The sequence below is a fragment of the Heliangelus exortis genome, chromosome 27 (assembly GCF_036169615.1).
Source record: "Heliangelus exortis chromosome 27, bHelExo1.hap1, whole genome shotgun sequence".
Taxonomy (NCBI): domain Eukaryota; kingdom Metazoa; phylum Chordata; class Aves; order Apodiformes; family Trochilidae; genus Heliangelus; species Heliangelus exortis.
The window spans coordinates 1,647,894-1,670,653 of record NC_092448.1 but is presented as its reverse complement, the minus strand read 5'-3'; the positions used below and the strand labels follow the sequence as shown (position 1 = coordinate 1,670,653).

Genomic DNA, 22,760 nt, shown 5'->3' with positions numbered 1-22,760 from the left:
CTGAGAAACTCTCCCCCACCTCTATGAGTCATACAAAGTGGAAAATTCTGAGGAGAGGCTTTTTCATAATCAACTAAAATGAGGAGCTAGAGGGGGTAAAAAAATAACTCTTCCTGTGTGGATGGTGCCCAGCTGGCTGTACTTAGGATTCTCAGAGCTAGGCAGTGACCCTCTTTATTGGTGTGCGGTGGCTTTTGTTATCAAATACTGTGCTGAATGCAGTGAGCTCTTCACCACGAGCTTATCCCATCTTTTCAGTCTGCACAACCACTTATCTCTCACCACATCTTTAAATGGCAAACTAGCTTGCTCTGACTGCACAGAGCTCACTGCAAAAGTTCCACTGCCATTGCACAAGTACAGGTTGTTTCCCTAGACAAGTCTAACCCATAAATAGAGGAAAATGGACATCTAGAATTCTCCTTGCCTACCAGGAATTACTGGCAGGACAACTATCTTTTCCCTAACTCTGGGGAAAATGTTAACACAAATGTTAACTGTCACTGTAACAGATTTACAATATAAAGTTATATTTGATCATTTAATCTATGTAACTTGGTTTATAAAATGGACGTATCAACTGTAAAGTTATGTGCCAAAAATATTGTGTGATTGTGACAAATTGTAATAACCTACATATAATGTTTCTTTATTTAACCTAAGTAGAAAATTTTAGTGTATTTACTTATAGAGGCAAGATAGAAGTAGCAAAATATGTTGACTACAAAGAAAAGGTGTATTGTGGCAAAATGCTGTGTGGTTATGTTTACACATTCTTGGAGATAACCTTTGTGGAGAGGGGTTAGCAAAAAAAAAACAAACAAACAAACAAACAAACAAACAAAAAAAAAAAAACAAAAAAAAAAAAAAACCAGGATGTGTCTGCAGAAGAAATAGTGTGGAAAGAAGTTAACAAAAACACAGGATGCGCCTACAGAAGAAATAGTGTGGGAAGGATGTGTCTGAAGAAGAATAAGTATTGTTGGATGTATATGCTCAAGAAGATTTAGTATCGTTGATAAATGACAACTTTTCCAGCAACTCGAGTATGAGCACAGAACGACATGGCCATAAAGGACTATAAATACTTGAGAAAATTTTAAAGAAGTCGCACCCACTTTGAGGAGCAGAGACTCCCGGGTGTCCAGCGCTGTTATTGCGTGTTGTCACTTGCTATTAAATTCCAATTGATTCACTAGTTGGCATGTCCTGGTCAATTGTTTAATGGGACTTAACTTATAACAGCCTTCACCCCTCTTCTCTTTATTGGAGTCCCCAGTGAGCCAAGGACGGGGGGGTTCCCCCTGCCCCCTGCGACCCCCGAGTCCTGCTGAGAGGAGGGGGGGAGGGGCAGGAGGGGACATCGCCTTGGGGACACCAACCCGCGGCACCGCGCTGGGGGGGGGGAGGCTCTTGCCCGGAGCTGTCCCGGTGGTTCCGAGGAGGTTCACTGGTCCCGGGGAGGGGTTCGGCGGTCCCGGTCCTGCTGCTCGATCCCGGTCGGAGTCAAAGCAGGGACAATCAGTGCCGGGACCGAACCGGGTCCCTCCGGGATGGGGGTGACACTGTCGGAGCTCCCTCCCCGGTGCTCCCCCGCCGTAGTGGATGGGGGTGGGGGGTGTCTCTAGACGAGCCCCCCGCTGCCTCCTCCTCTCTGCACCTGGCTGTAGATGGTGGTGAGGAGGTTGTGCTGCTGGGGCAGAAACCAGAGATAAAATGGGAGATGAACCCAATCCGGTCCCTGCATCCCTGAGGGATGGCTTAGGAGCCAAATCCAGCCCTGATTCCATCTCCCCCCCCCCCCGCCCCGCTTCGTCCCCCCCACCTCCTGGGGAGATCTCCTCTGGATCTGACAAGGACAAACTGCAGGGTGGAGACCCTCCCAGAGCATCCCAGTCCTGCCCACCCTGTGATGCATCGTGTCACCTCACACCATCCCTGCGGGGGACACGAGGGGGCTGGCAGTGTCACCCCACGGCCTGGGGGCAGGTTTGAGGTTAATGCTTTGGGAAATGGGGAAATGCCCCCACGGGGAGCCAGGGAGGGGGGTGGGGGGGAGATGGGGGTGGGGGGGAGATGGGGCAGGGACCCCCCCACCCGGGGCAGCTCAGTGATGAGAGTTTGAGGTGTAACTCCCCCCATTCCCCAAAACCCTGGGGTGACAAGGAGATGCTCCTGACTGTGTCCACGCAGGGGGAGAGAAATGCGGATCTGAGAAGCTGAAGTGCCCCCTCGTCCCTTCGCGGGGTGGACAGGCAGACAGACAGGTGGACAGATGGACAGACAGACAGGCAGACAGACCGCAGGACCCATCGGGCAGCTCTGCTTTCAGCTCCTCTCCTCCCTCCCCCCTCTCTGGCCCCCGCTTTGGTTTCCGAGAAGGAAGGCGAGGGAGGGGAACCGACACTGAGCCCTTGGGGGGAGGGGGTTCCAGTCCCCCCATCACACACAGCCCCCCCCCCTGGAGTAATGGGAGGAGGGGGAAGATTCCCACCGAACCAAACCGCGTCCCATCCCTTCTTGGGCCGGGGGGTAGGAATAATCGGGAGGGGATGAGCAGCCCCCAGCCCCCTGCCCACCCATCGCACCCATCCAACCCCTCCCAGGGTTTGGATGTCACCCCAGTGCGCATCCCAGGATGGGAAACGACCTCCCCTCCGCCCTTCCTCCTCCTCCTCCCCCCTCGCAGAAACCCTCAGGGGGACATCGAGGCCCCCCACTCCTAGTTAATTGTCCCTTTTACAAGGAATTACCGACCCTGTTTTGTCCCCCCCCCCAGCCTCCCTCTCCCCCGCGTCCCAGCCTCCCCGGGGACCTAGAATCTCTTGGGCCCTGATTGATGTCACACTGTTCCCCCCCCCGGCCCCCCCCTCACCCTCTCTGCGCACCTTTCACGGCTCCTTCACTGAGGAAGATCCTGGTTTCATCCCAAAAAGTTGACACCCTCCCCTTCCCCCCCACCCCCAGGGCGAGCACCTATTTGGCAACGGGGACCCAAGAGTGGGTTCCCTCTGGGTTCCCTTTGGGCCCTGAGAAATGGGGGGACCCTCAAGACACGGGAGTGCCAAGGGTGGGGACAGCCCCGTCCCCCCTTCCTCTCCTGCCTACCTGCCAGCAGAAGGAGTGAGGCCAGCAGCTGGGGGACACGGGGACAGGGGTGGCTGGGTGGCATCCTCATGGCTCCACGGGGACCTCAGAGTTTTGAGGTGCCTGGGGGAGGTGGGGAAGTGAACATGCAAATTCAGGGCAGCACCTCCCCCCGGGGAGTGACAGGGACCCCATGGGTGGGGTCACCCGTGAGCATGTCCTGGGTGGACACCACCCAGGGCATCTCCCCTCCTGCTGCAACCAGGGTTCGGTGACTCTTCCCAAAGCCCCCTCGGGCTTGTCCTCTACGACTCCAAGCTGGTCCTCAGAGTCCCTGGGCTGTTCCTGAAGCTTCTGGGTTTGTCACCAAAGCCCCCAGGCTTGTCCCCTAGGGTCCTGGGCTGGTCCTGAAGCCCCTCATTGGTCTTTGAGACCCCAAGGCTCATCCCCAAAGCCCCCAGGCTGGTTCTGAAAGCCCGAAGCTCATTGCTGGTCCCCGGAGCCACCCAGCTGGGTCCCTGCTGCCCAACACTTGTTTTCCCCCCTGGAAACCAAATACAATAAATGACAGCAGGGCAGGGTGCTGCCTGTGCTGGGTAAATAAATAATGCCAGCTGGTCCCTGGGGCTGCCCAGCACACCAGGGTAAGGCCATGGGCACCAAATTCTTCACCCCAGAAGCTCTGTCTGTGCCAACACCCCCTCGCCCTCCCCCTCCAGCAACAGCACGTGAAAGAGAAACAGGTCCTGGGGTACAAACCAGTGCTGTCCCCACAGCTGTCACCCCTGAGAGCTGTGTGGGAACACCATGGACTCAGCAGGCCCCCACACCCTGGGACGGGTTTACAGCAATGGGTCCATCTGGAGGAAGAAACCATCTTGCACAAGTGTTACCCCCTCCCCCCCCGGCCCCCAAGCCTCAGCTCCACCAACATTTGTTTGCTCCTTGTACAAAGTTTGGGGAGCCCGGGGGGACCCTGTGGGGGACTGGACACACAGGCAGTGAGGACACATGGACACAGATAGACAGACACACACAGACACACAGACACACACACACACAGACACAGACAGGCACACACACAGACACAGACACACAGACACACACACTCACATAGACACACACACAGACACAGACACACAGGCACACACACACACAGAGACACAGACACACAGACACACACAGAGACACAGACACAGACACACACAGACACAGATACAGACACACAGACACACACAGACACACACACACAGAGACAGACACACACACACAGACTGTCACAACAAGGACTCCGTGGGTCCTCCTTGGCAGATCCACATGGGTGATGTCCCCATGGGTGTCCCCACAGGTGTCTGGGTGCCAATGGTGATGTGGGTGCCCACACAGAGCCCCTGGGAGGGTCTGGGGAGAGGTGGAGGCTGCAGGGAAGGGGGATCTGCCCCGGGGGGTCTCATACAGGTCCTGGGGGTCCCAGCCCTTGCCAGTGCCCCCAACCCCAGTCAGGTCCAGCTGTTGCTTTTAGGGGTGTGACTTTTGGAGCCAAAAATGGGCCAGGACTGGAGAGTGACCGAAGGGTTGACATTTGGAGTTTGAGGCATAAAAAGCAAGACCAGGACCCCCCGGTTGGAGGTGCTGTGAGGAGGGTCCCAAGAGGGGGTGGGGGCCAGCAGGAGTTTCCCGTGGTCACTTCTTGTGTTTGGGCACCGGGTCCCTTGGTTTGGAATTTTGGAGCCAAAATTGATAAAAATGGGAGAGGGGCTGAGGGTGTGAACGTTTGGGGTTTGAGGTGTTTCACTGTCTGGAACTGGAACTGTCTGGAACTGGAGCAGGGGGGATTTTGGGACTCTGTGGGGGGCAGAATGCCGAGGATCAATTTCCCTCATTTCCTGCCGTGCTCTAGAAATGACCAGAAAGGGAACAGCTCCTCTGGCCACCTCCTGCTGGCTGTTAAAACGCTGTTTATGGGGCTGAATATTGGCGGTTTTTTGTTACTTTACTCTTTATGTTATCACCTTTCCCTTCTGTTGATAAAATCTGTATCCGATTGTTTCCAGTCCCCCAAAGTGCCCAGTCTTTATTCCCCTGTTATATTCCCTTTTTCTTGAGGGGGGGAGAATGGAAAGAAATTCTGTACCAGGTTTGTGGTCGCTGAGCCACGGCAAGTGTGAGCCTGAGGCCCAGTTGTTGGAGCTACCGAGGGACCCAGGGGAGGGCAAGAGACAGAGAGAATTTCAGTGGTCACTGTTTGTATTTGGGAGCCAGGATGGGTATATGGAATTCTGGAGCTGAAATTGGTTGAAATTGACCAGAATGGGAGTGAGACAAAGGGGATCAATGGTTTTTTTTCTCTTTGTTTGGGTTCTTTGTTATTTTTTTGTTTTTTTGTTTTTTGTTGTTGTTTTTGGAGTTTTTGTTGGTTTTTTGTGTGTGTATTTTTTTTTTGTTTTGTTTTGGATTTTTGATTTTTTTGTTGTTTTTTGTTGTTTTTTGTTTTTGTGTATTTTTTTGTTTTTTGTTATTGTTTTTGTGGTTTTTGTTTTTTGGATTTTTTGGTTTCTGTGTATTTTTTGTTTTTTGCTTTCTTGTGGGGTTTTTTGTTTGTTTTCTGTTTTTTATTATTTTGGGGTTTTGGTTTTTTTTGATTTTTGGTTTTTGGTTTTTTCAGTGGGTTTTTGTGGTTTTTTTCTTTTTTTTTTCTTTTTCTTTTCTTTTTTTTTTTTTTTTTCTCTGCTGTGGTGCCTGCAGCAGGGCTCCTTTCTGAGCAGCAGCATTGTCAGTGGGTACAGACAGCAGCTCCAGCTGTAGCAGACACCCTGGTGATGCTCTCTGGCCGTGTCTGAGCTGTGCCCTTGTGTGAGGGGGGGGAGCAGTGACCGCAGGGGCAGGAGTGGGGGTGCTCCTTGCTCTCTGCTCTCTGTTCCCTGCTCCCTGCTCTCTGCTCTCCGTACCAGGGGCAGCTCTCACTCTCCCCAGCAGCTCTCAGCCTCCAAAAAGCCATCATCATTCTCATGACTGTGGTTTTTTGTCTTACTCCTTACCAATACATGAGAAAAATTCACAGCACCCACCAGAAGATTGAGAAATGAAATGCTATGGCTACTAAAATCTGCTGGAACCAGCCTGAAATAAGATGGAGTGGTAAAATCTTAAGTTGTGCCAGGGGAGGTTTAGGTTGGATATTAGAAAGAATTTCTTTACGGGAAGGGTGATCAGGCATTGGAATGGGCTGCCCAGGGAAGGGGTGGATTCTCCATCCCTGGAGATATTTCAAAAGAGCCTGGATGTGGCACTGAGTGCCATGGGCTGGGAACCACGGGGGGAGTGGATCAAGGGTTGGACTCTGGGGAGATCAAGGGTTGGACTCAAGGGATCTCTGAGGTCCCTTCCAACCCAGCCAATTCTATGATTTTGTGATCCTATGAATCTCCCAAACCAAAACTGAAAGTGCAATTGCCAACCAAGTTTTTTATCTCTGTCTGGAACACCAGTGCACCCTGCACCACATTATACATCAGTACTGAGGAGCATATTGCAGTGAGGGTTCTTAAGCAGCTTTATCTGAAGCTTCTAACAACTGAGCTGCTGTAGCACCTCTCAGGAGTGGTCCTAACACACATTTAGTTTTTTCATTAGCATTGTCATATGCTGACATATAAAAAAATTTTGTTTTCATCTCTTCTGACAAATCCAGATGTGATGTTATCACTGAATATCAGCGATCCACAAATTTTGAATATGGCTCCGCTCCCCCCTGTTTAATGTTTTAAAAGAGGGAGTTGCTTGTGCAGGATCATGAACAGTTTGCGAAGCTTTATACGCCAATTCTTGTGGAAGTTGTAACACTTCAGTTTGAAACCATGCCTGCAAATCTGCACGTACAGAAGGACCAGCACCGAGTAACATTTGTGCTTGCGCTCCGTATAATGCATCGGTGTTCTGTCTGGGAATCACAGCTGCATTTTCACACAGCATTTGCCATTTATGATGAAATTGCAGTTGTTGAGAAGGAGTTAACAGAGTATTAATGAGCATTTTTGTGTCATATGGCGTCAACAACCAAGCAGTAAAAAGATGGTGCAAAAGAGATTGTGTAAATGATGATTTCAAACCGTACTGCGTAATGGCAGCTTTTATCATTTTCCAATCTAATGCAACCCATTGACCTCCTCCTCCTGGTCCCACAATCACTGGCAGAGGATAAATTGGTGGCAATGGTGACTGAGGAGATAAATTGGGGGTGGGGGTGGGGGGGAAGGCAGTGGTGGCAGAGCAGCCTGGAGCCACGGGCAGGAGGAAGGGGGGGTCTGCATTCCGAAATTCCTCACCCCTGTTCTCCGGCTTCTCTCCCTCTGGGTCCTCCAATGATTCTGGTGGTGTTTTCGATTGCTTTTGGTTTTGCTTCTCAGTCCCATTTTTACTTTTCGTCCAAAGGCTGAATCAGTACAGCCCCCACGGGTGCTGGTGGGGGGTTCTTTAGGTGTCTCAAATAACTGTTTAGAGGTCAAGTCCATGTTTTGGGCATTCATCGGCACTGGTATATCAGGAGTTAAGGCAGCGAACGCTTCTTTTTCTTTTAATGTGTCTCGAACCAGTCTCCACAACGTGGCTGATTTTCTAGCCTCCTTAGATCCTTTGCTAATTCCACCCCATAGGAACTTCCCAGTTTCTTCCCACACTTCCAGCTCGATAGCTATACAAACAGTGGGGATCCGGGCTCTCTCTTCAGCCCACTTGAACAGCTCCTATATCTGTTTCAGGTTATCAGGAATCCCTCTCACAGAGTATCCTACCTAGTAACAGCACTGCTGCCTCTCTGCATTTCCCTCAGGTTTGCAGTGCCCACCTTACAGGGGTGAGTGCCCAGCTCACTTAGAGCTCCTGCTGTGATTCCCAAGCAGGAATTCCCTGTCCACGTTTCCTGATGTCCAGATAAATCCTCGTGTGAAGCAGCCACCAGCAATTCAGAGTCCCTGTTCAGGCACTATTTGCCCGGAAGAGCGCAGTGGACAACACACAGATCAATATAATCCCAGTACTGCCCTTTATTGAGAGCAGCAGGAGCCCTTTTATACACAGCCAGGTTGATAGCAATGTGCTTATATTATGTTGATTGGTACAACACATTCTTCATATGCCACAGGTCACAATCTAACTGGTTAAATACAACTCTTTATGTGCTGTCTATGTGATGCTTTCCCATCCTGTTCTTTTCTGCTGCCAACTCCCTTATCTTTTGCCTGTATCTTTTAATAACCTTGTAGCTCACCCTGGCTAAAGCTAAATAGTCAGGATTGCTCATATGTCCCTGTGTTTCACTGTGATGGTGACAGGGCACAGTCCCAGGCTGCCCAGGGAGGTTGTGGAGTCTCCTTCCGTGGAGACATTCAACACCCGCCTGGACATGTTTTTGTATGACCTGCTATAGCTGACTGTGCTCTGAAGAGGGAAGATGGACTACATGTCCTTTTGAGGTCCCTTCCAACACCTCACTTTCCATGATTCTATGTTTCTTTTGTCTGTTACTTGAAAAGGACAGAAACAGACAGGGTGGTAGACTAGAGGTATAGTTCAGCTTCACAAATAGTCCATAATTACCTCTGGAGACTTTCAAGACCCTACTGGACGTGTTCCTGTGAGGGCTGCCCTGGGGATCCTGCTGGGCCAGGGGGCTTGGACTCAGTGAGGTCCCCTCCAGCCCCTGCCATTCTATGATTCTGACTGAAGCTGTATGAAGCTGTATTTGCCAGAACCTGAATGTCCTGAGGTATGAACAAACCAAACCACTGGAGGTCAGCACTGATTTGTACTTTTAAGCATTGGTTGAAACGTTGTCCGCAATAAGCAGCATTCAAAGATGAAGTTACTGCAGTAAAACAGATCTGTGTAACTGACCTGGAACAGTGTGCAGGTCAGAGATGTATTCAACTTGCTGTGAAGTACTGCATTGATAAAATGTAGTTTTTAACAGTACTAAACAGTTTTTAACAGTACTTTTAGTCTAAATCACCAAGTGTGTTTCACTTTTCCCATGTCCACTTGCCTGTCATGTTCTGTCTTGGTCTTCTCTTCATTCAGCTATATAAGCCATTTATATATTTTTATATTTTCATGGTTTTTAGAAGCTTTTTTTTTTTCATATAACCTGTATGTAGTTGTTTTCCTGTATCATTATGGCTGTAGCAAACCAGAATTTCTCAGGCTCAATTATATGGAAGCTTCAGGCTCCTTCTGGCTCCTCACACCCCAATGAGTGCTGCCCACAGTGACACAGTCACCAGTGACTGCTGCCTGCCCTGTGACATTGCCACCCCTGTAACTGCTCACTCAGCTCAGTGAATGGGCAGTGCCTGTCCCCTTCCCTGTCCCAGTACCCGTCCCTCTCCCTTTCCCCCTCTCCCTCCCCCCATCCCTCTCCACTGAAACAATTAAATCACCTCCACAGCACTTTGTTACTCTTCAGTCAGAGTTCTTTATTACAGCACGAGGGCTAACTCCACCCTTAGGTGTGTCAGGTGCTGTAATGAAGAATCCCGAGGTTGTTGGGGTGAGGTCCTTTGTTCCCTCTGCTGACCACCAAGGGATGGATACTCTCTGCTTGGCTGTGGGACCCTTGGGTACCCCCAGAGATTTCTCTGCAGGGGCTCGTCACCACACTCTGATCACCCCAGGAGCAGACAAGGGCCACCTGACAAAGGTTTGCTCTACTTTGGTTTTGGTTTTGGGGGCTTCTCAGTTTGGGGCTTTCCATAAGTCCATAAAAGACAGAGGAAAGGTGTATACCGGGCTCCTGGAGCCTTAATGGGACACACTGGTTGACATTCCTCGGGATGTGCTTTGGGATGTATTCTGGAAAAAATGGAAATCATTTACGGATGTTCTGGGTGGCAATGTGGGAAAAGAAAACTTTATAAAGTTGTCACGGCTTAACACTGGCCCGGCAATTAAACTGAGTAACAGACACCCTCTACTAGTCTCTCTCTCCTCCCTGATAAAGAAAGGAGAGAGAATAAGGGAGAGAGACTGATGGGTTGGAAACTAAACTACGCAACTTTAATGAAACAGTAATGATAAATAGGAAAAATTACTAAATATATACAAATATACAGGAAAATGGATACCACATTCCTCCCCCCTTTTCCCCCAATAACTCTCATGTCACCACCGAGGCTGCAGGGCAGCCCTGGGAAAGTCCAGGCTGGACTCCTGGGGTCGGGAACTGGAGGCAGGAACACAGATATGGGCATGGATCAGGACCACAGGCAGAGGAACAGATGGAATCCTTCCAGGATGCTGGGTGAAGGAAGGGAAGCAGGAAAGGCAGGAAGGGCAGGCAGCAGAAGCTGGAAGCAGGAAATCTGGCTTGGCCATCGTGATTCCTCAAATTTATACTGAGGATGATGTATATGGGATGGAATACTCTGTTTGGTCAATTCTGGCATCTATCTTGTCCGTTCCTCCCCAAAGGAGGGATGCAGGTGGGACCTCTTTATCCTCCTGGAGGGTAAAGGGGCAGAGGGGGGACGGTGGGGGGAGGGGGGGGGTGGGAGGGGGAAGGGAGTGAAAGGGGGGAAAGAGGGGGGGAAAGAGGAGAGCAGGAGAGGGAGAGGACTACACAGGAGAGGAGAGGGGGAAGGGGAAGAAAGGGGAGAGGGAGGGAGGGGGGGAGAAGGGAGAGGGAGAGGGAAAGGCAAAGGAGAAGGTAAGGGGAAGAGGGGAGAGGACTATGCATCAAAAAACCACCAGGGAAGGGCAACAGGGCTGTCATCCATGCAACAGACTAAGAACATTTATTCAGACTGACAAAAACATTTTCATCTCTTGTGATCCATCAGAAGATATGGAATAAGTTCCCAAAGATGTAGTTTAACGTTCATCAGTGTCTGGGGAGAAAAGAGAAAGGATTCCTGGTGTTAATTCTACAGGAGAGAGGGGCAAAGAGGTCACTGTCAGAACATTACAGCTATGAAGCCAGAGCTGAACACTCTCTGTGATTAAAAGCAGACAGCAACAAAAGGAAATGGTCTCAGTGGCTTCCTGCTTCGAAAAGGCACCAGTCACTGCAAAGCTGTGACTCTGGAGTAATCATTACAAAGTAGGTGCAATTCCTCCTGGGACATCTGGCCTCACATCACAGAACATGTTTGATGCCATGTACGACAAACATTCAGCTCCTCTGACAATTGCCTGAACACCACTGAGTGATCTTTCCCTAAAGAAAGGATAACTTTTGTCACTGATTAGCCTCTTCTTGCCTATTCAAAAAAAAAAAAAAAAAGACTGCAACAGAGGGGCTACAAACACAAGCAACGAGTAAGGGACAGCAAAGACCAAGAACTGACAGCAGAGGGTGTGTGTTACGAGCCAGTGATGAAGGCAATCACTGGACACGGGAGGAGAAGTGAAAGAAAATTTAACTTAAAGCTTAGCTGGGAACATCCTATGGCATCATCTTCTTTCTCAGTTTCTTTTGTAAAAGAAAGCAGTTACGCAGTACTTGATCCAGAGTTCAGTATTTTCTTTGGTCTCTGAGCACTCTTGGAAAACAGTACAACCCTCAAAACTAAAACTCTTCACCCCTACCACACGTAGCTGTCTACCGTTTGGATAAGGAGGAGTTGTTTTGGTATATTACACCATGAGGTTTAGAACTACAAATGAGTTGTAACTTTAAAGTAAAAAGCCTTGTTTACAGATGTTCTTCAGCAGTAGCTGAGGACAGGATTTCAAAATGTTTACCTTGACTGCGTAACAGGAGCTGATCTCTTCCCCAATGACTCTGCTCCTATGGGTGAACTTGGGAAGCTTTCTGCTGAACTCAGACTTCTGATCAGAGCCAGAGTGGTGCCAGGATGTCCCAGGTGAGTTGAATGGTGAAATGGACTGACAGCCAGACCTCCACTGATGGGAAGTGTGTTCTTCCACTTTCCATGAAGCTTTCTGTGGGCGTTTCCTTTTCTTTCATCAATTCTGAAACATTCAGACACATACAAAGAATTATCTCTGGCAGGAACAGTAGAGGGGATTAGGAGTGACCAAACCCAGAACAGCATTTGACCTGAGGGGTTTTGGAGAGCCTGAATCTTAGCAGTCAGACCACCTGCAAGGAGCAGAGAGTTGCCAACACTTGGGACTGCTCAGCACTAGAGCTTCAAAGCAATCTGTGAATGGAGTTTGTTCTGGAATTTTGGGAAAACTTCATGCACCTTGGATTTAGCCTCTCCCAATTCCTTCTCCAAGCCCAGGTTGGCTTCTTCCAGGTTCCTGCAGCGCCTCGTAGCAACTTCCAGAGAAGCTTCTGTCCCAGAAAGATTTTTAAGAGCTTCAGCAAGCTTCTGCTGCAGCTCTCTGACATTGCCCTGATGAAATGGTTAGATGAGCATGAAAAAAGTTATAATAACATGAACTCTTTCCTTAATTTAACTAATTTGATTATACAGTTAGACCTGTCTTGAACTCAGTAGGTAGGAAAATTTTGCCTGCCACCAGCAGTCAGCAGCTGAGCACCTCCAAATTATCAGCAGCTGCACATGAGGATTTCTGTTTTCTAATACATAAAAAAGATTCAAATATTATACTTCTTGAACAATACACCAGCATACACTGAATCATGTGTTTTTTTAACAAAACTCAAAGCAATCTCTTGTGATGCAAGAGCCACAGTTTGACTGCAGATATTACTCTGGTGACTAAAGGCAGGACTTTGTATTAGATGGTTCTTGGGTCTGTTTTTCTATTAAACAAACAGAATTAAATGAATACATGTATCTGAAAGCTCTTTTGAAAAACACTTGAAGTTTATGTTGAAAGACATGCCTGTCTGTTTTCTTACCAAGTTCATTTCAGAGTAACAACTGCCTCCCTGCTGACACATTTGCTTTCACAAATCTGGACAGGCCCTCCATTCATCCAGCCACCCACCCGACTACCATCTCCCAAAGGAACCTGGTATTTTGGCACTAGGAATACAACGTGATTCACAGGGGAAAACCATTGACAGCACTCCTGGAGTTCTTCCCCCTCTTCCCTCTTAAAGAAACTGAAAAATGAAGAATAAGGTGGTTATCTGACACATGCAGGTATTCACCTCACTCAAACACTCCAGGGTTGAGAGGAAGAAGGAAATGGAATTTTAAAGCACTGTTCACATCACTCAGGCAGACAAACAGCACACCAGTGTCTAATTACTCAACAGGACTAGTTCCTGTTTTCCAGAAAGTAAAGATTAAAAAAATGGGTATGGCAGCTTTTAAACCTTTGCTCTGCCTGGGACTGGTAGAATTTGCAGAATGACAGTTTAACTGACATTCTAACCAGCCTGCTGACCAGTTAATTAGCCTAAACACAGCCAAGGAAGAACAAATTTAAATATTCCTACGCATCACAAAATATACAACAGAAAGCTTAGGTCAGTGGCTGCAATTGATTTTTTGAGGAACAAGCAGGTCCCTCAGGATGTTAACAGCGTTCCGTTAGAAATTAACAGCAGAACACTGCTAAGAGCCTTCAACACTGCAAACAGTGTATACTTTACCTCTCTTTTTACTTTGTCGGCCTCATATTTAAAAACTTGTTCTCTTAACCCAGCACACGTGGCCTTTAATTCCTTGTTGAACTCTTCCAGCATGTAAGCTTGCTTCTCAGCAGCAGCTCTGAGTTTGTGGAAAATGTCATTAAACCATCCCTGGGCAACAGTCACTGCACTTCCTTGGATGAGCTGCTGCTCCTTCAGGTTTTCCAGCAGCTGATGGAGTAAATGGCTTTCCATCTGGAGCTGGGCCAATGCCTCCTGCATGGACAGAGGAGAATCACCACAGAATCATTAAGGCTGGAAAAGACCTCTGGATCCTCCAGTCCAACTGGGAAACCAACACAACCATGCCTACTAAACCATGTCCCAAAAATGGAAATACTGTGCTCCACTCTCCCCTGAGGTGTTACACAGGACTCTAGACCCCCTCTGCCCAGCCCTGCCCCATATGCCCAACACCAACAGGATACCTGCCCTATTCCCCTCATGAATGCCCTCAGAAAAAAAACTTCTCAAACACTTCCTGACATGGCCAAACACACACGTGTTTTGCAGAGGCAGGGAAAGCATCAAAAGTCATCAAATTTCAAGGTTTCTTGCATGAGCTTTCTCTTACAAAGAGAAAGACCAGGCGTGTTTAATCACGCGCACCTGCCTGTTACAGAAAAATCTCCCTCTTCCCTTCAATCTGCATTTTGCATGGGGAAAAAATAAGCATTTGACAGCATTGTTTGTCTGCACAGCACAGCAGGAACAACACTCGTCAAAACTGAAGCACACCAGCTGGAAAACAAAGCAGCAGTACAGTAAATAGCCAGCATCATGGAAAGGATTTTTCCCCATCCTAAGAAGACTGTACCCAACTTCAGACAGTAACACAACCTTCCTCTGCAGGACTCTGCCATGGCTGTTGGTCACTTTCTGGTTACTTTTCTTTACCTTACTATATAATGCAATTTACTCTATAATGCCACTTACCAGTCCAGACTCTAATGCAAAATATTTGGCTTCACATACCTGCACCCCAGAGTTGTCAGTGGCATCCTTTAGGCCTCTTTTTTTCACAATGTGATGACATGGAAAGTCGATCCTGAGTGTTCACCTACAAGGAAAACCATAGTATTCTTCCAAGGATTTTTCCAGCAATGGAGAGCAGAGTTATACCTCAGTAGTGTGAGCAGTTTGACTTTTCTCCTTTCTTCTTGTACAGGGTGATGATGACTGCACAACGGAAATCTGGTGGTAGTACCCCTTTTTCCCAACAACTCACAAGGAACTTGTGAAATTGAGCATGGAGTGCTCTGCCTCCATGCTCCCAGACTTCAGGTGGGATTCCATCAACCACAGCTGCCTTGCCAGTTTTCATGTGCTGTATGAGTCTCTCCCAAAGTAGGGGCTGTGTCCAATTGGGTTTTCACTGGCTGGTGTGTAATGTGCTAAATTGCTGAGCCTTGGACTACTCGGCTGGCACTGAAGAGAGTCTGAAAACGTTCAGACCATGGGGTCAGGATGGAGGAGAGAAGCATTGCTGTCTCTTCTGTGAGAAGCATTTGGCCATGTGCACTGAGCAGGGGGCTTTGGACCTGATGCGTGGGTCCATACCCTGCTTTCAGAGCTTCATAGAGCCCTCGGTGGTCACCCATAACTGCGCACAGTCTTGTCTGTCAGGCTGATCCACCACTTGTTGTGGATGTCTCCAAAGTTTCTGTGGAGCTCACTGCATTAAGAGGAAACGCTGCTTTTCTGACATGGCAAGATGGCTGAGCAAGGTGTGCTTGGTGAGTGGTTCTCTTCTTTGTTAACAAACCTTGGATCTCTTGGTGTTTTCATCAATCTTTGTTTTTCTTTGAGGAGAGCCCTGGGGATTCTTCAGAGGACTGAAGGATGCTCTTGTTAGTGCGCTGCCAAAGCGCTTCAGGAGAGGGATCTCTGGGATGATCTAAAAGTCCAGCTTGAAGGTTTACCTGGAAGCTGTTTCTCACTGTATCTTTTTGAAGATGGCTAACTTTGAGCCTCCTCCCTGGGATGCCACCCCTCTTAGGTTTGGGCTTCAAGCAGAGGGTAAGTTTGCATGGCACAAGGCAGTGGTCTGTAGGACATTCTGCACCAGACATCGCTCTGCTAAGACGGACATCGCCAACATTTCTCTGGTGCACTAAGACACAGTCAGTGAGGTGCCAGTGCTTGGATCCAGGATGCTTCCAGGTTGTCTTCAGGCTGTCTTTCTGTTGGAAGAGTGTTGGTGATAGTGAGCTGTTGCTCAGCACAAAACTCCAGCAGGAGAAGTCCACTGTCATTACAGTTTCCAACACCATGCTTGCCCAGGACTCCTTTCCAGGCTTCATAGTTCTTTCCTACTCCGGTGTTGGAGTCACCAAGGATTGTGATCTTAGCATCTGCAGGAACCTTTTGGGTGAGGCAGTGCAGGTGGCTGTAGAATTTGACCTTTTCTGCATGGTCAGCTTGGAGGGTTGGGGCATAGGTACTGAGGAAAACAACATGGTGCTTGTTGTGGAGTGGGAGGCGTAAGGAAATAATGAGATCCTTATGACCAGTCAGCAAATTTTCAAGTTTGGAGGCCTGGAATACCCATGAATAAAAGCATAATCCTCAGCTGTCAGCCCAGCAGTGTCTTCATGGGAAACATCAGCACTGTAGTGAAGGAGAACTTTGATCAAACTAAGATTCCCACCACCAGCAGCAATTATGAGTAGGGTTCTGAAAGATTCAAAACATCCTATGAAATGGATCATTTTACACAGACACTGTCATTAGTTTCATTCCTGCTTGCTCTCAGAAAAAGTCTTTTCCCCATTATTTCACAATGAACAAAAGAAAAAGCAGGTTCCATTAAAAGCAATAACATGGGAGAGGGAGTAAAAACAACTGCGTTGTCAGACAAAGATGCCACATATACAACACTTCAGTGCACATGAGGCTGCTGTGCAGGAGGTGGTTTCTCAAACTGAGGCAGTGCTGCCAGGCTCGTGACACATCTCCTGCGAGACAATGCTTCCCGGACATCCCCAATGCAGAAAGCAGCCCCTGAGGTACCAAAGCAACCAAACTCAGACTGCTTTCACAAGACGTACAGAAACAGCTCCTTCCACGTGCCCCCCTGCTTTTGGTCAGAGCACATTCCCATGCTTCTCAGCAATCCAACAGAAAGAATACTCAAAGGACCCATGTGGATAAGCCCCTTACCTTTGATGCTGGTCTCCAGCATGCACGTCAACTCCTGTTTTTAGGAGAAACTCAACTGTCTCTTCCTGACCTTCAGAGACAGCAAGAGCTAGTGGGGTAAAGCCCTCCTGAAAGGACAGACAAATACACCAAGTTAATCATCAAAGTAAAAAATAGTCTTCAACAGAAATATTGCTGCTGTTTTCTGAAACAACTTCCTGAAAAAATAAAAATTTACCTTATTTTTGGCATGAAGATTGGCATTATGCCTTAGTAACCAATCTGATTTTTTGAGTTTTAAATTGTAAGCATGGTCAGAAACTGGAACACATTTCCCAGAAAAGGCTTAGGATTGTCCATCTTTGGGGATGTCCAAAACCCAGCTGGACATAGCCCTGAGCAACCTCTTATGGATGACTGAGCAGGGCTGGGGCTGTGCTACATGATCTTCAGAGGCCCCTTCCACCCTCCCCCATTCTCTGGTTCTCTGAGTTTTGTGCAGGGTTCCCAGGGGAATAACTTTGTGTTTTATGTCAATGAGCAGGCTCGCCAGGCAACATCCCCACAATCAAGAGAAGAACTGAGAGAATGTGCACTGTACTGCACAGGCCACAGACAGCAAGAACCTCAGGAAGGGAAGCACTCTTCCAGCCCTCACAAGAGGAGCAGTAACTCCAACGGCCAAAGAAATGGGGCCATAAACCAGCAACCTGGAGAGAAAGGCCCTCACTCAAGGACTGAAGGGAGAGTTGTGACCAACTTCACCAGCTCCTCCAGAAGAATCCCTCAGTGGTACTTTGTGGGAACAGTCTGGGCCTTCACAGATAGAAGAGGGGCGCCTGGAGCTGAAAGAACAACAGAAAAGGCCCCCCAAAGCCCTGAACCTCTGATCGTTTTCAAGCAAGTACAAGCAACAGCAAAATCCTGGGGAGAAGAGAGCCCTAACATGTCAAATAAGGCACAGGTAGAAGAAAAAAGCACGAAAACTACCGCCTAGACCAAAAGATGATCCCAAAACAGGACCAATCCTAAGCAAAGCAGTAGGAGTTGAGGTGGTAGAAGAAACCACTTTCCCTCCTCTCTGGAGCCTTCACAAGCCAAGAAGGTCCACTGGACACTCGAAAGATCCTTCATTGCCACAGAAGCCACAGCATGACAAATACATGAGGGATGAAAGTACTCTGCAGCAGTCATTCTTTCACTTGGACCAAATAGCAACTGCAACGTTTTTACAGCATTAGGAAAATGGGTTTGCATCACTAAGTTTGAATCAAAGCCCAACAGCATCAAGAGACAAAACATTTCCGGTATAAAATTCATCCCAACATTAAACAGTACTTGGCTACAAACCTTGTATTTTATCTGGCTGAAAGAAAAGAGAAAAGTGATTAAAGAGCTGAAGAAGAAAGAAAAATGGCCTTTAGTTCGAAGATCTTCAGGGAGAAATAAGAACATGGCTTATGTAAATGAAGCAAGTTAAAACAGCAACAGTGCCAAGACTCTTGCAACACAAGAGTGCAGATGGAAAATAGAAACAGAAACAGACCATGCGGTTTGGAACTACAAATAAATTGTAACAGCCCTGCTCATGGATTCTCTTCAGGAGTAGCAGAGAACAGGATTTTAAAATGCTGACCCGTGCCTCATAGGCTTGCAACCCTGTTTTTTGACAGCATGATCAGTGTTGTTACTGTTGGAACACTCCAGAAAAATTAAAGATAGTTCTAATGAAGGCAAAGGGTCTTAAGGAATTTTCCTCACTAATATGCTAGGCTTACATACATAATGCTCACCAGATGTAAGAGAGGAAAACCAGCAGGAAAACACTGGAAAAAAAAAGGAGCCTTTTATTAGCACTCCAAAAAGCATCTGTTTACCTTTCTTTCTTCTACAAAGCTTCTATGTTTTACTTCCTCCAAATTCAGATTTTCCTATTTTTCTTAATCAAAAATGCTTTCTTGGAGGGTATTTTTTATGTTGCCTAATTCCCATCTGAGATCTCTGATTCTGCACATCAGAAGCTTTCTCTGTGCATGGTGGTCACAGGCTCTGATCTCTTCTAGACTGTCCTGGGAGGCTGCCTGCTCCTGAAGCAGATAACACACTTGCAACCACCACAGGGAAAGAGGGAACTCTCCCTGCCCACCAGTTGTACCGGCCCAGTGTCAAGGCCCAGCTTTACTCTGGGAGGCAACTGTGCCTCCTCACTCCCCTCAGCAGCCAAGGCAGAAGCCCAGAGCAACCACCCTCAAGAATTCATTTGGGAAGAATGCCCCCTCTCTCTCAGCAATATTTCCAGCTGCTAAACAAAGACCACTGTCTCTGGAAGACAGAAAAGGATTCCTCAAAGAAGTGAGGAGGATGCCTCACCTCCAGCCCTCCCCTCCCATCACCTCTTTCCTGAGCACTGTCCCCTGCACAGTGACAACAGGACCTGTAGGTCTGGCCACGACAAGGACAAGTTCCAGTCCCCTACAGTACCAAACCTACAAGATGCTGCCACGGCCCCAAGCTGCTCTCAGCCCTGACCCTCACCCATGGACACCATGACCTGGCAGGAATGCAGATCTGCCTGTCCCCAGGGGCTGCCCTGGGGATCTGCACTCTTGGCTCATCCCCATGGCTCTCTGCTACCAGAGCTCTGCTGCTCTTCTTGGGAAGGGGGTGTGGGACTGCTCCTTCCCCTGGAGCTCATGGGCCCTGACAGCCTTGTGGGGACTCTTCCCATTTCCCTGCCTCTACACAACAGCAGCCCTTGAGGTGCCTTGCAGAGACTGCTTTGCACATCACCTTTTCATCTTTACTCATGAGGAGCACTGCTTTGCTCTTCAGCACACAACAGGATCTACAGGCAGGACCTGCACCTTACCTTCTCCCCACAGCAGCTGCACTTACACCTCCATCTGTCAGCCAACTTCCACAGAAAGCATAGAGACCCAATTCCTGAGACTATTTCATCAGATTTCCCACCCAACAGGCTGGTATAACAATGGAAACAGATGCCCCTACAAGCAAAGGCAAAGAGGGGATTTTGATTCACATCTTGTTCTCCCTCTTGCTCTTTTCTCAGCCAAACCAGCCAAGAGCTGGCAGCTGCTCTGAATTTGTACTTATATTTTTTGTCTGAAGAAAAGGAGAAAAGGGCAAGACTGCTCCTTAGAAACTGGCAGCTGTTTCTTGTTCTCCAAGCCCTAGTTCACTTGCAGCCCGTTCCTTCAGTACATTTTTCTGCAAGGTTTTTAGGCTCCCACTATTCTCAAAACATGCAGCAGCTCCTCCAGGCACATTGAGCACTCTTGGAAAACAGTACAACCCTCAAAGACAAAACTCTTCACCCCTACTACCACATGTAGCTGTCTACTGTTTGGATGAGGGGGAGTTGTTTTGGTATATATACGCCATGTGGTCTGGAACTACAAAAAAGTTGTAACTTTAGGCTACGAAGCTCAACCTTGCTTACAGATGCTCTTCAGCAGTACATGAGGACAGGATTGCAGGGGGATGGTCTCGCATCACAGGATTACAAAATGTTTACCTTGACTGCATAACAGGAGCAAATCTCTGTTCCCCACAGACTCTGCTCCTATGGGTGAACTTGGGAAACTTCCTACTGAACTTGGACTTGTGCCCATAGCCAGACTGGTGCCAGGATGTCCCAGGTGAGTTGAATGGTGAAATGGACTGACAGCCAGGCCTCCACTGATGGGAAGTGTGTTCTTCCATCTTCCAAATTACTTTCCTTTGTTTCCATCAGTTCTGAAACATTTAGACACATAACAAAAATTATCTTTGGAAGTAACTTTGGCCCAGTTACCCTCCAGGTCTTTGATTATAATTCAACTTGTGAAAGTAGAAGGGATTAGGAGAGACCAAACCCAGAACAGCATTTGATACGAGTTTTTTTTGAGAATTTCTCAGCAGTCACACTAGCCACAAGGAGCAGCAAGAGTTACCAGCACTTGGGACTGCTCAGCACTAGAGTTTCAAAGCAATCTGTGAATGCCATTTTCTTACACAGCTTCTTCCAAAAGGCAGAGGGCACCTGCACAACAACTCTGAGCTACACACCCTTTTCCCATGGGAAGTTCAAACCATGCCCCTCAAATGGAAGCCAAAAAAGATATCCACTTTTTTCCTTCATATAATCAGATTCTGTTCTCTGAAGGGCCCATCCTTATTCAAGCAGTACAGAACATAAAATTCATGGGGGGTGGGGGGAGTTGCCATTCACTGAAGAAAAGCAGGAGATTATTAAAGTCTGGCAAAAAGGCTGGCTGTTAAAGTACAACTAATAATTAAAAAAAACATTAATTCCATGTTACTCTCGGAATGCCCAAGAGAAATTAAGACAGAGGGAGGGTTAAAGGAACCTTCCTCACAAATATGCCATCTCAGGAGTACAGACATTATGCTGGCCAGATGTAGAAGAGAAAATTTTGGAGGAAAATGCATCAGAAAAAAAAATAGTCTCTTATTACCATTTCAAAAAGCATGTACCTACCTTTCCAGTTCATTTTGTAGGCATCTTCTCTTTTTCACTTCCTCCAGATACAGCTGTTCGTATTTTTGTATTTGAACAATGTTCTCTCTCAGGGTGTACTTCTTACTTTCCAATTCCTGTTCAAGGCCTCCAATTCTGCAGAGCAGCAGCTTTCTCTCTGCATCATGGTCATGGGCTCTGCTCTGTTCCAGTCTGTCCTGGGAAGCTGCCTGCTCCTGAAGCAGGCAACACACTTTTACCCACCACAAAGAAAAAGGGAACTCTCCCACCCCTCAGCTGAACCTGCCCAATGTCAAGGGCACAGATTTACTTACTCCCTGAGGCACCTTTCCCTCAGCCTCAGCCCCCCTTTGTGGCTCCTGTGTTGAGCTGCGCTGGGCTTTGCCTCTCCAGCTGCTCCTGGTACTTGCTGTTGGTTTGCTCCTTTCTCCCGTCTCGTCCCTCCCTTTCTCCTTGAGTTCACCTCTTCCCAGCCTGTCTCCTTCCTCGCCCTGTCCCTGCCTTGTCCCTTCCATTCTCCTGTGCCCCACAGCACTCCGTAAGGAGGCTGATCTGCTCCCTGAGGCACCTGTGCCTCCTCACTCCCCTTAACAGCTGAGGCAGAACCCAGGAGCTACCACAGGCAAGAATTCTTTCCATTCAGAAAGAATCCCTCCCTCTCAGTACTGTTATTCATCAAAGCTGCTAATGAAGAAACACTGTCCTTGTAGGACAGGGCATAGAGAAAAGGGTTCCTCCAAGAAGGAATCCCCCCCCCCTGCCACTTTGCCCTAGGGAAAGAATAACAGAGAACACTTTCAGAAGCCCCTCTCCTGGATCATGGCCAGGATTACAGAATCATACAATTCTCACATTTGGAAAAGACCTCTAAGATCACCAAGTCCAAACAAAGTTTAAAGGTTCAAAGGCCCCACAGCAATCGGCTTACAGGCTGAGGAGCTCACTACAGGGGCAGTTTATGAGCAGCTTACCAGGGATGAGCCTTGCAGAAGGGCTTCAATTCTCCTACTTTGCTGCTGGACTGTGCCTTCCAGTCTAGCACTTTCAGCTTCAAGGCTTAAACAGAAATATAGGTCTTATTACAGAAATCTACCAGAGCACCAATTCTTAAAGAACAACAGGGAAAGGACAAACAAAAGCATCTTCAAACCCATTTGTTAACTTCCTGTGATGCAACAAAGCTGTCTTGTGGTTTTCACACAACCCCAGACAGCAACAGACACCTTGGTTCACTGTGCTACTCTCTTACCACTGCACGCGTTCCTCCAGGTGTTTCATTGCAGTAATCCTCTCAGAAGATGCTAACAGGAGGCCTTCCAGTCTCTGGAAAGAATCTCTTACTTCCCTTTCCTTATTCTCCAGAGCAGTCTTCAAGTCACGAATACAACGCTCACACTGAAGATGTTGTTCTTCCAACTCCTGCAGCTGTGAAAGCAGAGGAAGATTCCACAGCAGTCAGCT

General features: G+C 48.0%; 1 protein-coding gene and 1 long non-coding RNA gene across 14 annotated transcripts in view; both read right to left on the bottom strand.

Moving 5' to 3' along the window:
* LOC139787602 (POTE ankyrin domain family member B-like) overlaps positions 1–22,760 on the bottom strand; it is a 247,762-nt gene that overhangs the window by 79,426 nt on the left and 145,576 nt on the right. For 11 of the 13 annotated variants that reach the window (XM_071726819.1, XM_071726827.1, XM_071726823.1 and 8 more), the window contains one exon: positions 12,291–12,443. In XM_071726819.1, the coding sequence (XP_071582920.1) occupies positions 12,291–12,443 (153 nt within the window). Of the gene's footprint in view, positions 1–12,290; positions 12,444–14,974; positions 16,268–16,819; positions 16,927–21,299; positions 21,515–22,270; positions 22,356–22,548; positions 22,725–22,760 lie in introns of those variants that run through there. The other 2 variants (XM_071726829.1, XM_071726826.1) reach the window with 2 other exon arrangements.
* LOC139787603 (uncharacterized) lies at positions 10,847–12,241 on the bottom strand. The gene is made up of 3 exons (XR_011722670.1): positions 12,143–12,241; positions 11,824–12,054; positions 10,847–10,967 (listed from the first exon to the last, which is right to left on the bottom strand). It is a non-coding gene; the product is annotated as an uncharacterized lncRNA (long non-coding RNA).